Source organism: Pipistrellus hanaki (assembly GCF_964339955.1).
Source record: "Pipistrellus hanaki genome assembly, chromosome: 7".
Taxonomy (NCBI): domain Eukaryota; kingdom Metazoa; phylum Chordata; class Mammalia; order Chiroptera; family Vespertilionidae; genus Pipistrellus; species Pipistrellus hanaki.
The window spans coordinates 7,640,737-7,655,088 of record NC_140509.1 but is presented as its reverse complement, the minus strand read 5'-3'; the positions used below and the strand labels follow the sequence as shown (position 1 = coordinate 7,655,088).

Here is a 14,352-nt window from a genome sequence, read left to right as displayed (position 1 = left end):
GAGGGATAGAAACACCAATGGTGACAGAGAATCATCAATTGGCTGCCTCCTGCACACCCCCTCCTAGGGATGGAGCCCACAAGCTGGGCATGTGCCCTCACTGAGATTGAACTGGGGTCTCCTGGTTCATAGGTCGACATTCAATCACTGAGCCACACTGGTGGCTGGGCACCACTTTTTTAGAGAGAAAGAGTGAAAGGGAGGAGATACATCAATGTGAGCGAGACACATCAATTGGTGAGAGAGACGAATCAATTGATTGCCTTCTGCACATGCCCTGACCATCAGAGGCACATGCTCTTGACCAGAATCAAACCTGCAACCCTTCTGTCCAAGGGCCAACGCTCTATCCACCGAGCCAAACCATGGAGCATGTCAAACTCGAGGCTGGCGGGCTGCATGCCTTGAGTTTGACATGCTTGATCTAGGGCTTTACCACTCTTATTCAGCACAGTCCTGGAAGTCCTAGCCACACGATCAGGCAGGAAAAAAAAAAAAAAAAAATATATATATATATATATATATATATATATATATATATATATATATATATATATATATCAAAATGGGAAAGAAGTAAAATTGTCATTATTTGCAGATGACACGATACTGATATATATATAGAGAGAAACCTAAAGATTCTACCAAAAGGCTTACTAGAACGGATAAAGGAATCCACTCAAGGAGCAGGATGCAAAATAAATATTCAGAAATTGGTTGCAACAATAATGAACTATCAGAAAGGGCAAGCACCCGAGACCGGTTTGGCTCAGTGGATAGAGTGTCGGCCTGGGGACTGAGAGGTCTCGGGTTCGATTCCGGTCAAGGGCATGTGCCTTGGTTGTGAGCACATCCCTGGTGGGGAGTGTGCAAGAGGCAGCTGATCGATGATTCTCTCTCATCGATGTTTCTAGCTCTCTGTCCCTCTCTCTTCCTCTCTGTAAAAAATCAATAAAATATATATATGCTTTAAAAAAAGAAAAAAAGAAAGGGCAAGCAGGAAAACAATCCCATTTACAATTGCATTAAAATATACCTAAGAATAAATTTAACCAAGGAGGTAAAAGACCTGTACTTGAAAAATTATAACACTGAAAAAAGAAATTGAAGAAGATATAAATAAATATATTGTGCTCATGGATAGGAAGAATTAATATCATTAAAATGTCCATACTACCCAAATCTATAGATTCAATGCAATTCTTATTAAAATACTAATGGCATACTTCACAGAACTAAAATAAATAATCCAAAAACTTATATGGCACTACAAAAGACCCCGAATAGCCACAGCAATCTTGAGAAAGAAGAACAAAGTTGGAGGAACCTCACTAACTGATATCAAACTATACTACAAAGCCACAGTAACCAAAGCAGCACAGTACAAGCATAAAAGCAAATGACATATAGATCAAGGAAGCAGAATACAGAACCCAGAAATAAGCCCAGGCCTCTATGTTCAATTAGTATCTGATAAAGGAGGCAAGAGCATACAATGGGGTAAACACAGTCTCTTCAATAAATGGTGTTGAGGAAATTGGACAGATAGATGCGAAAAAATGAAACTAGACCACCTTCTTACACCATATACACACAAAAACTCAAAATGGATTAAAGACAAATGTAACACTTGAAACCATAGAACTCCTAGAAGAAAACAGGCAGTAAAATCTCTGACATCTCTCTTAGCAATCGTTTTCTGCCATATCTCCTCAGGCAAGAGACACAAAAGAAAAATAAACAAATGAAACTACATCAAACTAAAACGTTTTTGCACAGCAAAGGAAACCATCAACAAAGCAAAACAACCTACTGAATGGGAGGAAATATTTGCCACTGATATGTCTGATAAGGGGTCAATATCCAAAATTTATAACGAACTTTGACAACTCAACACAAGGAAAATAAATAATCCAATGGAAAAATGCACAGAGGACCTGAACGTTTCTCCAAAGAGGACATACAATTGGCCAATAGACATGAAAAATGCTCAACATCACTGATTATCAGAGAGATGCAAATTAAAACCACAGGAGATAGCACCTAACACCTGCCAGAATGGCTATCATCAATAAATCAACAAAGGACAAGTGCTGGTGAGGAAGCAGAGAAAAAGGAACCCTCATGCACTGCTGGTGGGTATGCAGACTGGTGCAGCCACTGTGGAGAACAGTAAGGAAGGGCTGAGAGAGGAAGAGAGAGATAGAAACATCAATGATGAGAGAGAATCATTGATTGGCTGCCTCCTGCAAACCCCCTACTGGGAATTGATCCTACAATCTGAACATGTGCCTTGACTGAAATCAAACCCAAGACCCTTCTCTATCCACTGAGCCAAATCAGCTAGGACAAGAAGCACAAATTGATAGTTACAAAATAGCCATGGGGATATTAAGTATAATAATCCTAGATAATAAAAGCTTAATATGCTAAGTGTTTGGTTGTCCAGTTGTCTGTTCAATCAACCAAAGCAAAATACACTACTGATATGCTAAGGCCACTCAACCACTCCATGTGACATGCACTGACCACCAGGGGGCAGACACTCCAACCAGTAGGTTAGTTTGCTGCTGGGGTCCTGTGGGTTGGGACTGAGTGAGATGGGTCAGACATGCCCTGGAGCCCTCCCACAATCCCTCCCCAGGTGGCCAACCTCCCCTGTCCCTCCCTGGCTTCAATCGTGCACCAGTGGGGTCCCTCAGCCTGGCCTGCACCCTCTCACAGTCCGGGACCCCTTGAGGATGTTGAAGAGCCAGTTTTGGCCCAATCCCACAGGTGCATGAATTTGTGCACCTGTCCTCTAGTATTGTAATAACTATGTATAGTGTGAGGTGCATACTGAAAATATTGGAAGGAAGACTTTATAGAGTACAAGATTGTCTAACCACTATGCTGTACACTTAAAATGAATACAAATACTAAAATAGTATTGAATTCTTATTGAAAATTTTTGAAAAAACAAACACACCTGCACATGCTCCTTCCACCCCAGCCCTCAGGAAGGACTCAGGAGGGATCAGAGAGGAGTGATCAAGAAGGCTCTCCACAGTTCTGCCAGTGCCTGCAATCTGCCATAGCGGTATCCCCTGGGGTGAAGCTCTAATAGGAACCAGTGTAGCGAGGCGATTAGGAGCAGGGGCTCTGGACTCTGGTACACCTGAACCTTCAGTCCTGGTCTGACCCCCAGCAAGTCACTTAACTTCTCTGGGGCTTGGTTTCCTTCTTTTTTTAAAAGACAATTTTTAGAACAGTTTTCAGTTCACAGCAAAGCTGAGAGGAAGGTACAGGGATTCCCATACAGCCCTGCCTCCACACAGGCACAGCCTCCCCATTATCAACCCCCACCCCAGTGGAGCATGCACTGCCATCAGTGAACGTGGACACCCCCAAGGTTCGCAGTTTACACCAGGGGTCACGCTCCGTGTGGTGCATTCTATGGGTTTGGAAAAATGGGTAATGACCTGTATCTACCATTATCATATCATACAAAATACTGCCAGGGCCATAAAAATCCTCTGTGCTCTGCCTACTTGTCTCTTCTCCCCCCCCCCCCCCCCAACACCTGGCAACTCCTGGTCCTTCTACTGCAGTGGTTCTCAAGCTTTCTAATGCTGTGACCCTTTAATACAGTTCCTCATGTTGTGGTGACCCCCCCAACCATAAAATTATTTACATTGCTACTTCATAACTATATTTTTGCTACTGTTATGAATTATGTAAATATCTGAGTTTTCCGATGGTCTTAGGCGACCCCTGTGAAAGGGTCGTTCGACCCCCAAAGGGATCTCAACCCACAGATTGAGAACCACTATTTACTGCCTCCATAGCTCTGCCTTTCTGTGTCCTAAGTTAGCATGGGGCAGTATTTGCCTTTTCAGGCAGCTTCTTTCATTTAGTTAGGCATTAATGTTTCCCATCTCTTCATGGATTGATAGCTCACTTCTTATCACTGAATAATATTCCATTGTCTGTGTGCATCAGAGTTTATTGCCTTATTTCTTAAAACTATTTTTGACTTAAAAAGTATTTTAGCGAGAGGAAAGGAGAGGAAGAGGGAGAGGGACAGGGACAGGGACAGGGACAGACAGACATCAATGTGGGAGGGAAACATCTAACGGCCACTATCCGTTCAAGCCCCAACCAGGGATGGAACCTGAAACGTGGGTATGTGCCCTGACCGGTAATCGAACACACCACTCTTTGGTGCATGGGACAGTGCTCCGACCAACTGGGCCACATAGGCCAGGCTACTGCCTCATTCTTTTAGTTTTTTTAAAAAATATACTTTTATTGATTTCAGAGAGCAAGGGAGAGGGAAAGAGAGAGCTCTAGAAACACCAATGATGAGAGAGGATCATTGATTGGCTGCCTCCTGCACGCCCCCTACTGGGGATGGAGCCTGACCAGAGTCAAACCAGGGATCCTTCAGTCCACAGGCCGATGCTCTATCTATTGAGCCAAACCAGCGAGGATGTATTGCCTTATTCGTACAAAATAGAATTAACTACACCTATACTCACACACTGCCGAGTGCACAGTTACTCAACTCGTTTGCAGAGACTGACGACTGCAAACCTAACCGCCCCTCAGCAGCGGCCTGGCGAGTGACTCCGGCTCACCACGCCCGGGGCCATGCAGCGGAGCATCAGCAAGACCCACACCAGTCTCCGGGTTAGTCCAACCACCAAGCGCAGAACAGTGTGGCAGGCAGTGCCAGCGTTTGTGCAAAGAAAAGGGAGCAGTGATAGTCACAGCGCTCCTTCGCACGCAGAGACCACCTCTGGCAGGCCCCGAGAGGCCAAGGCCGCCTCGGGAAGGGACCTCGGGGTGCCTGGGGGTGGGGTGGGGCTTTGCACTGCATGTATTCCTCATATTGTGCGGTTTTGGAATGTGCATTATCTATATTCTTAAAGTAATAAAGTTATTATTTTAAAAATATTTTTAAACCCGCACATGCCGGGGCGATAAGAGCCCCATATCCCAGGCCTGTTGTGAGGACCTGGTGGGACGATGCAGGGCCGGCCAGGGGACCGCCGTCAGCGGGTGGGCACCTGACAGTGTGGCCTGTGACCTCAGTGGCAGCATGGCCCGGGAGCTGGCTAGAATGCCCCCCTCCCCCCCACTGAGTCAGACCCACATTTTAACAAGACAGGCTGGGCCGGGCGCCCCGGAGGCCTGTGGCGGCCCTGGCAGGAGGCTGGGCGCCCGGAGGGGCAGCTCTGACCCCACATTCCCACATCCTCGCTGGCGTGGCCCTGCCGCCTGGTTCCTGGACTGGAGCCCGGGGCCTCCTGCTCCCCCTCTGCCTGGGCCGCCCTCGGGGCAGCCTGGCAGTGGCGGCCGCTCACCTTCATGCCGGCCACGTCGATGCGGGTCCGCACCTGGAACTGGGCGCCCACCTGGATGACGCGGGGCACGCAGCACAGCAGCATGTTGTTGAACTGCGGGGACAGGGGCGGGTGTTGAACTGCGGGGACACAGGGGCGGGAGGCGGCTCCCCACCGGCCGGCAGGACCAGCCTCCAGGGCCAGCCTCTGGCCGGCCAGGCAGCCTCCCTGGCAGCAGCCCTCACCCGCCGAGCAGCCTGGAGCACAGGTAACACTGCCCGCTCAGAGCCAGAGGCGAGTCCGGGATCCCCCTCAGCGGGGAGCCCCAGGCCCGGGCAGCACTTGTCCCGAGGCAGCTGGTGCCACGGCAGGCTCTTCCCTGCTCCTCCGTGGTGCAGAGAGGCCCTGGGGGGGACACCCCCCTCCCCTATTTCTCCTCCCCCCTCTCCCCCTCCCTGTCCCCCCTCCCCTACCAAGAAGAGGTAGCGCTCGGTGGGGTCCCGGCGGCGGAAGGAGATCTTGAGCAGGGGGCCCTGGCGGAGCAGGGCGTTGGACGGGTCCACGATGTCGTCCTCCAGGCCCAGGCGCTGGTACACCTCCCACAGCTCCTGCAGCCGCTCCTGGGGGGGCCCTCAGTCAGCCAGGGCCACCTCCCTCTGGGGCAGGGGGGAGGGGGAGGGGGTAAGGGGGTGAAGGGGGGAGGGGTGAAGGGGATAAAAGGGGGAGAGGGGAGGGGAGAGGGGGGGAGGGGATGAGGGAGGAGGGGGAAGGGGGTGAGGGGGAGAGGGGTGAAGGGGGTGAAGGGGGGAGGGAGAGGGGAGAGGGGTGAAGGGGGGAGGGGGGAGGGGAGGGGGGAGGGGAGAGGGGGAGGGGAGAGGGGGAGAGGGGTAAGGGGATGAGTGGGTAAGGGGTGAGAGGGTGAGGGGGTGAGGGAGAGAGGGGTGAGGGTATGAGGGGTTAGGGGTGAGGGGTGAGGGGGTGAGAAGGGACCAGGGGATGGGCGGAAGCAGAGGCCTGGTGGGCTGGGGAGGCTGAGAGCCCCGGGGTACCCCCTGCCCTCTCCTGAGGGCCCTGCTCACCATCTCCTTGATGGCTGCGTTGGAGTGCTGTGCTGCTGAGAAGATCAAGTCAAGGGCTTCTGGGGGGCAGAACAGAGGTGGCCCCTGAAAACCAGGCTGGTGGCCGCGGCGGGCCCTGAGCTGGGGAAGGGCCTCTCCCTCCGGGCCCTGAGCTGGGGAAGGGCCTCTCCCTCCGGGCCCTGAGCTGGGGGAGGGCCTCTCCCTCCCTCCGGGCCCTGAGCTGGGGAAGGGCCTCTCCCTCCGGGCTGGAGAGTTTGACGCCACCCCAGACAGGGTACAGGCGTTGGCATCTGTCTCTCTCACTGGAGAGCAGGCTTCAAACCCCGCTCCACTCCTTCTGGCTGTGTGACATTGAACAAGTCACTTACCCTCTCTGGACCTTAACGTCCCTGCCTGTGAATTATGGCTAATGGGCCTGGCCAGTGTTTCTAAGTGATTAGAGCATCAGCACCCACACTGAAGGGCTGCGGGTTTGATTCCCGGTCAAGGGCATGTACTGGGTTGCAGGTTCAATCCCCCACCCCCACCCCCACCCCGGGTTAGGGCATGTGTCTCCTCTCACATTGATGTTTCTCTCTCTCTCACTCTCCCTATCTCTCTTCCACTCTCTCTAAAAGTCCATGGGAAAATACCCTCAGGTGAGGGTTAACAACAACAACCAATAGCTAATGGCATAGAGAATGTCTACCAAGTACCAATGGAGCAGGTTGACGGCTGATGCTAATGACATGTCAGCAGGTGCTCAGTGAACACACGGGAGCAGGGAGGCCCCCCTATGCCCCCCACCCCCACCCCGGGCCTCCCGAGAGTCCTCACTCTGGGCATCGGCCCGGTCCGGGGCCTGGGCCGGCAGTTTCTGGACGTATTCCTTGAGCAGCAGCTCGTAGCGCGGGATCCTCTGCACCGGCTCCAGCATGTGGTGCTGCAGGGTCAGGCTGCCCGAGGCCTCGCTGCTCTTGGGGAGGGATGAGGGAGGGAGAGTGGGGTGAGAGCGGGAGGGCGAGGGACCTGAGGGGGGCTGAGCCCGGGAGGTGCCCCCAATAGCAGGGAACCCAGCCTGCGCCTGGGGGTGGCGGTGCGGGCTCAGGCTCGGCCCCGCCCCCACCCCAGCTCACCTGAATGCGAGTGAGAACCTCCTGGAAGCGGGGAGACTTGTCGGTCCAGGTGGCCAGCAGCTCGGCGGCTCGCTCGAAGTTCTTGACGTACTCGCTGTACATCTTCAGGAAGGGGGCCAGCTTCTGGATCACATCGCCGATGCGGGGGGTGGCCGACCTGCAGGAGGGGCGCCCCGGTATGGCCCTCCGCCCGAGCACCTCCTCTCCCTCCCGGGCAGGGCAGGTGAGCCGGGCCCGGCCCGCCAAAGCAGCCCTCCCCTGCACTTCTGGGTGCGGCCGTGGGGCGTGTCACCCCACACGTGTGTGAGGAGGATGTGTTCCCGCCCATGGACTGGGCTCCCCCGGAGGCCCGGCACCGGCTGGGCCGCGGACAGGGGTTCAGGAACCACCGGATTCTTGTTTTTATGACAGTAACGAGGGCCACGCGCCCGGCACTGCGCACCTCCTCTCACTCACTCTCACAGTCCTGCTCAGAGGAGGAAAGGGAGACTCGGGAGGAACTCATCCAGGGTCGCCTGAAAGGGCCTGGAGGTCATGCAACCAGGAGGTGAAAGAGCAGAGCCGCAGGGAGCCGGCCATCTGCGTGTGACTCCCAGCGGAGCCCAAGGCCTGACAGCCAGGCCGGCCCTTCATTCTAGCTGCCGGTGTCATGGGCAAGTCACTAGCCTCTCTATCGTTCAGTTTTCCCGCCTGGAAAAGTGAAAATGATGGCAGGTGACCTCGGAGGGTTGACTTTAAAAATACATGTAAAGTCAGAAGAATATAACCACGAACTACATATTCATCGCTGGACTTAATTACTAACATCCTTCTTTGCTGAAGAATTTTTTTTTAATTTAATATATTTTATTGATTTTTTTTTTTTTTTTTTTTTTTTTTACAAAGAGGAAGGGAGAGGGATAGAACTAGAAACATCGATGAGAGAGAAACATTGATCAGCTGTCTCTTGCACACCCCCTACTGGGGATGTGCACTCAACCAACGTACATGCCCTTGACCGGAGTCAAACCTGAGACCTCTCAGTCCGCAGGCCAATGCTCTATCCACTGAGCCAAACTGGTAAGGGCTTTGCTGAAGAATCTTAAAGGACATTCCAGACATTGTGGCATCAGCAAAATACGTAAAGCAAGTGATTTTTACCACTCAATACTTTAGTGGTCACTTCTGAAAAAAAGAGGGTTTCTTGCATAACTACGATGCCCCCTTCACACAGGGGGCAGATTAAATAAGAGAACAGCTATAAAGCCCCAGCCGGGCATGGAGGAAGCAGGCGGTTAGTCCTGCCTCCTGTCACCCAGCCCAGTGAGGACCTGATCCATCCCCTTCCGGGCACACACACCCAAGGCTCATTCACCCGGGCCCCTCGCTGGGCAGACAGTGAGCGCAGAGCAGGAGACGGTCATGGCCGCACAGCCAGTGCCAGGGGGCGGCACCGGACCATGGCCGCACAGCAGTGCCCGGGGCTGCGGCCGGGGCTGCGGTCGGAGACTCGAGGCTCCCGGTGGACCTCACCAGTCATCCAGCCGCCGCTGGAGCTCGGGGAGGAAGAACTGCGCGTGGAACTGGTAGATGGAGGAGAGGTTGGAGAAGATGAGCCGGACCACGTCCTCCGGGAAGGCCTTGCTGCTGCGGGCCTCCTCCAGCAGCTCCTGGAAGAAGACCTGCAGCCGCCACAGCGTCAGGGGGCGGGCAGAGAGGGACCCCCTCCCCCAGCAGCCCAGGGGGACACGCAGGGCCCAGGACAAGCTCCCGCTTACTGCGTGCTCTCACCTCCCTCATCCCCCCAACAGCCCCAGAGGGCACCGGCAGGGAACACTGTATTCTGGCCCCTTTGGGGATGGCAGACCCTGGCTAGAGACTCGCAGACTTGGCCCAGGGCAGGCAGCTGATGGATGTCAGGAACGGGCCAGCCCGGGCTGTCCGGGCCTTAGACTCGGCCAGGCTAAAGGAGCCTCTGCTGGGGTGAGAGATTGGACCCCCTCACGTGGGCTCTTTAAGGACGTGTGAAGGGGTGATGGGTGAGGATGTTTGCACTGGGGTGAGGATGCGGTGTGGGGCCTGGAGTGACTGGCTGCTGTGTACTCCGCACAGATGAGGCACCAGGCACCAAGGCGGGAGTGGGGAGTGGTGCTGCGGGCTATTCTGGTTTCTGCCAGCTCCAGCAGGTGGGGCTAGAGGCCTCGGGCCTCCTAGAATCAGGCCGAGGGGTCCTAACTCTCAGCAATGGCGAGGTGGGCTGGGAGGGAGAGCAGGGGTGGGGTGAGGAGACCCGGTGCTGGGGCTCAGGTGGGGGTGTCCCAGCCACTGGCCTGGTCCAGCAGGTGCAGGCGGGCCACGTAGGCCTGCTCCGTCTCCAGCAGCTCCTGGACGATCCTCTTCTCAGGCTCCTGCGGGGGACGGGTGGGGGGGGGAGGGGAGGAGAAGGAGGGGGCAGCTTTGTCTCCTCTGCTGGCACCTGGGCCATTGTCTTTAAAGACACCCAGGTGAAACGCACCTCTTGGATTCACACCCTCCCAGACTCACGCCCTCAGTGCCTCGGGGCTGCGCTGAGAGCTGGGGCAGAAGTGAGGCTATGCCAGGTCCGGGCCCAAGCCCCAAATGCCTGCAAATTCTGTCTGTGCTCTCTCGGACCGCCCCATCTGGGGGTCAGGTGGCCGTGGTGGAGAGACCCCGTGCTGTGGGGAGGAGAAGCCCTGAGACTATGGGCAGAGCCAGGGCCCGCCATGCCGCGTCTCCGCTGAGCCAGCCTCTGGCAGTGCTGGCCAGGGGCCAAGCTTGGGGGTGAGCTTTGGGGGCATCTAGCCCCACTACCATCTGACCGCAGCCACATGAGAGACCCTGTCATGGACTAAGCTGTGTCCCTCTCACGTTTATATGTTGAAGCCCTAACCTCTAATGTGACTGTGTTTAGAGTGAGGGCCTTTCAGGGGGTAGTTGAGGTGAGTTGAAGGCATCAGGGTGGGGCCCTCATCCACTGGTGTGTTTTTGTTTGTTTGTTTGTTTAAAAAATATTTTATTGATCTTTTACTGAGAGGGAGAGGGAGAGCTAAAAACATCGATGAGAGAGAAACATCGATCAGCTGCCTCCTGCACACCCCCTACTGGGGATGTGCTCACAACCAAGGAACATGTCTTTGCCGAAACCGGTTTGGCTCAGTGGTAGAGCGTCAGCCTGCGGACTGAAGGGTCCCGGGTTCGATTCCGGTCAGGGGCATGTATGTTGGTTGCGGGCACATCCCCAGAAGAGGGTGTGCAAGAGGCAGCTGGTCAGTGTTTCTCTCTCATTGACGTTTCTGGCTCTCTATCTCTCTCCCTTCCTCTCTGTAAAAAAAAATCAATAAAATATATTTTAAAAAATAAAAAATTAAAAAAAAGGAACATGTCTTTGACCGGAATCGAACCTGGGACCCTTCAGTCCGCAGGCTGACGCTCTATCCACTGAGCCAAACCGGTCAGGGCCCATCTCCTGGAGTTTGCTGGGAAGAGGAAGAGACGCCAGGAAAGCAGTGCACAGAGAAGAGACCCTGCGAGGACACGGCGGGGAGACAGCCACCTGCAGGCCAAAGAGAGGCCTCACCAGAAACCAGCCCTCGGCACCTTGGCCTTGGCCTTCCAGCTCCGGCTCCAGAGATTGTGGGGAAATGGGTTTCTGTCCTGTCAGTCACCCCGGCTGAGGTACTGTGTTATGGCAGCCCGGAGACTAGGACAAACCCCAAGCGAGGCCAATGGAAAAACCACCCAAATGTACTCCTGGCAACCCACAGGACTGTAAGGAAGCCTAGACTATGGGGCACAGGTGTGTTGGGGTGATTTGTTATGTAGTATTAAAAACCAGAAGGTACTATTATGATCATCACCTCCATTTGCACGCGAGGAAACTAAGGTGAAGGAGGTTAAATGACTTGCCCAGGTCACGCCATTAGCGAGCACAAGAGGTGGGAGTGAGCCCTGGCCGTCCGGCCCCGGCCCAGGCATCCTTCAGCCTCGCCTTTGACCTGCACCGACGAGGACCCTGACACCAGAGGAAGGAGGTGCCTTCCCGGGATCAGTCAGGAGAGGAATTAGCACTGACTCTGCTTCCAGTTGGGATTGTTGCCTCCTTCAGTGGGTAAACTGAGGCCCCACTGGGAAGGGTACTTGGTTTACAAGATGGAGACTGTCCCAAGCTCTGTGGCCTTCGGCTGCCTGAGCTCGGCCCTCCTTGTCTGAGAGACTCCTGCCCAGAGGGGTACAAGCCAGACACTTCATGGACGCCTTTAGCTGGGAGGGGCCAGCTTCCAGCTGGGAAGTGCTGGTGCTGGCTGGGAGAGAGTGTGTGGGGCGGGGGGCAGTGGAGGGGACCCCAGTTCCCACTTCTACCCCAGCCCTCAGGCACCTGTGTCCCTGGCTCGGAGCAGCTGCTGGGCTGGCAGGATTTCCTCCAGGCCCCGCTGGACAGCTTGTTCTTCAGGGAGCTCAGGTACCTCCTGCTGACCGTCCTGGTCCCGGACCCCGGGGCCTCCTCGGGACGGGGAGACCTGCACCCGGGGCGGTGGTGCTCGAGCGTGGGGGCCCCGGGCGCTGCTCCTGGCGCCCTGTGAAGAGAGCACACGAGGCTTCCCGTCTGTACGTGGGGAGAACAGCGCCTCCGTGGTGGGCGGTTGGGGCGATGGATGCAAATCACAGGGTGCAGTGATGCCCGAGGGCCTGGCCCTCAGGAGGAGCCGCTAAGTGAAACTTCCACTTCCCTCCCGGCTCCCGGAGGGAACTCCAGGCTTCAGAATGAGTCAGCGTGCGCTGCGCACTTCCCCGTTTGCCTGCAGCCGGGGCCTCTCCGGCTGTGCGGGCGGGGAGGCAGGAGCTGACCCAGCAGTCCTAAGCCAGAAGTCGGTGTGCTGAGGGCGGGGGGAGGGGTGTCGGGTTCAAGATGGGGATGTGAGAGGACCCTTCAGACCAAACCTACACACAGACCTAGACAACAAATCCCACACACGAAACAACTTCCTCCGAAAAACCCTGAACGCGAGCCGCTGACACCTGGACTCCTCTGCATCAGAAGGCCCACCCTGACAAGCAGGAGGGACGGCGCGGTCCCGCCACACACCCCACTCCCGGCGCCGCCCACAGTCTGGAGGAGTCACACCGGAGCTGCTCCCTGAGGAGCAGAGATATGAACCCACCTCCTGCACCCCAGCTCTTAAGATCTGGACCTGGGAACAAGCCCTCACCCCAGAAATGCAGCCAGGAACCCAGCCTGCACACAGAGGTGTGAGTGCCCAAGCACCCTCCTACCCAAGCACCCTCCTGAGCCTTCCCCCAAAACTGCCCCTCCCCGCTTGAGTGGAGGAGACATGGGTCCCGAGAGCCAGTGCAACCGGCCCCAGTCACACAGCTGGTTCGTGCAGAGAGGGGACGGGGACCAGCCTCCCACGGTCCCCCATGGCCCTTCCACCGCTCGGTGCCCCAGTGCCCGGTTCCTCAGGCTGCGGGGCTGCAGCTCATGGAAACAGCTGTGCCTAGGGCTTTCTGTTCTTCATGCGGTTTCAGCTTCTGCATTTCCCTCCGGGTGCCCCAGGCAGCTCGGCTCCTCCTCACCCCTCGGTTTCAGATCAATAATGTGCTTGAGACCTCACAAGAAAGTTCAGGCCGTGCGGCGGTGAGCATGGGGGCGCCTGCCTCACCAGTAAGGGGAACTTTCACCCCAAAGGGCCTCCTCTGGCCGCCTCCTCCTCTGAGGGCTGCCTCCTCCTGCCAGGGTGTTGCGGGGCAGAGCACAGGTGCTCAAGGTCTCCACCGGGGGTGCCTGGGGCGCTGAGGGGGGCGATGCCCTCTGCCCACCCCAGGGGGTGGTGGGCCCGGCAGGTGGTTGCAGAGCTGTCCTCGGTGCTGAAACGCCTGGCCAATACCCTGGGAGAGGCAGGGCCAGGTCACAGCTCGGGAAGTGGAGCTGCCCTCTGGGTCCCGGTTGGTGCCACTCTGCCAGGAAGCCCAGGAGTGTCTGTGTGCTCAGCGCCCTCCGCATGGTGTCGGGGCCCTCCCAGGATATCTATTGTCCAGGTGCCTAGCCTCTGAAGACAGGGGTCATTCTTTAGCCCCATGTCTGCTGGCTCCTGGGGGGTGCTGGTCTGTGCTTGCAATTGCCCCAGCGCCCAGAAGAGAGCTGCCTCACCCAAGTTCAAGTCCACACCAGTGATTAGTCCATGTGGGGTGTAAGGACTCACCTTGCCTCAGCTGGAGCAACCTGAGAGGCACCCCAGTTCCCAGCTCCCTGGGACTGGCCGGGCCTCTGCCCCATGCACGTCCCCCCAGAGATCCCCTGAAGTAAACCTCCACCTCAGAGTCTATCTCCCGAGGACCCAGCATGGCAGCTCCTAGCACAGTCCCTAACATGCCTGCAGCATGGATTAATGTCTCTCTCTCTCTCTCTCTCTCTCTCTCTCTCTCACACACACACACACACACACACGCACACATGCACGCACCTACACATGCACCACTCCTGTCAGAGCCGCCAATGACCTCCACACACATGACCTGGCCTTTCCCCTTCCGACGGAAGCCCCTGCACTGCCCTTTGCCCATGAACTTCTTTTCTCCTCTGGAGATGGAAACAGGGCCTCCCTGTTAGGCTGTTAATGAGTAACGAGGTACCAAAACACACTCCGTGCCCTGCAGATGAGCCGACCCCACACCCCGGTTGTCTGACACGAGCCCAGCTTTTCCTGTGCCCCCACCCACACATTTCAGTGGCATTCACGCTCCGTGTCCGTGTGTCCTGGTTTGAGTGATGGGTTACATGGCTATCCCAGTCAGAAGGAGTGAGTGCGTGGTCAGTGTTAGCTCTAAATCTGT

General features: G+C 55.8%; 1 protein-coding gene across 2 annotated transcripts in view; it reads right to left on the bottom strand.

Moving 5' to 3' along the window:
* FGD2 (FYVE, RhoGEF and PH domain containing 2) overlaps positions 1-14,352 on the bottom strand; it is a 28,529-nt gene that overhangs the window by 13,655 nt on the left and 522 nt on the right. For both annotated transcript variants that reach the window (XM_084890062.1, XM_084890063.1), the window contains exons 2-9: positions 11,897-12,095; positions 9,831-9,908; positions 9,034-9,182; positions 7,522-7,678; positions 7,223-7,361; positions 6,407-6,465; positions 5,801-5,947; positions 5,349-5,441 (exon numbers count right to left, since the gene is read on the bottom strand). In XM_084890062.1, coding sequence (XP_084746188.1) covers positions 5,349-5,441; positions 5,801-5,947; positions 6,407-6,465; positions 7,223-7,361; positions 7,522-7,678; positions 9,034-9,182; positions 9,831-9,908; positions 11,897-12,095 — 1,021 coding nt within the window. The remainder of the gene's footprint in view (positions 1-5,348; positions 5,442-5,800; positions 5,948-6,406; positions 6,466-7,222; positions 7,362-7,521; positions 7,679-9,033; positions 9,183-9,830; positions 9,909-11,896; positions 12,096-14,352) is intronic.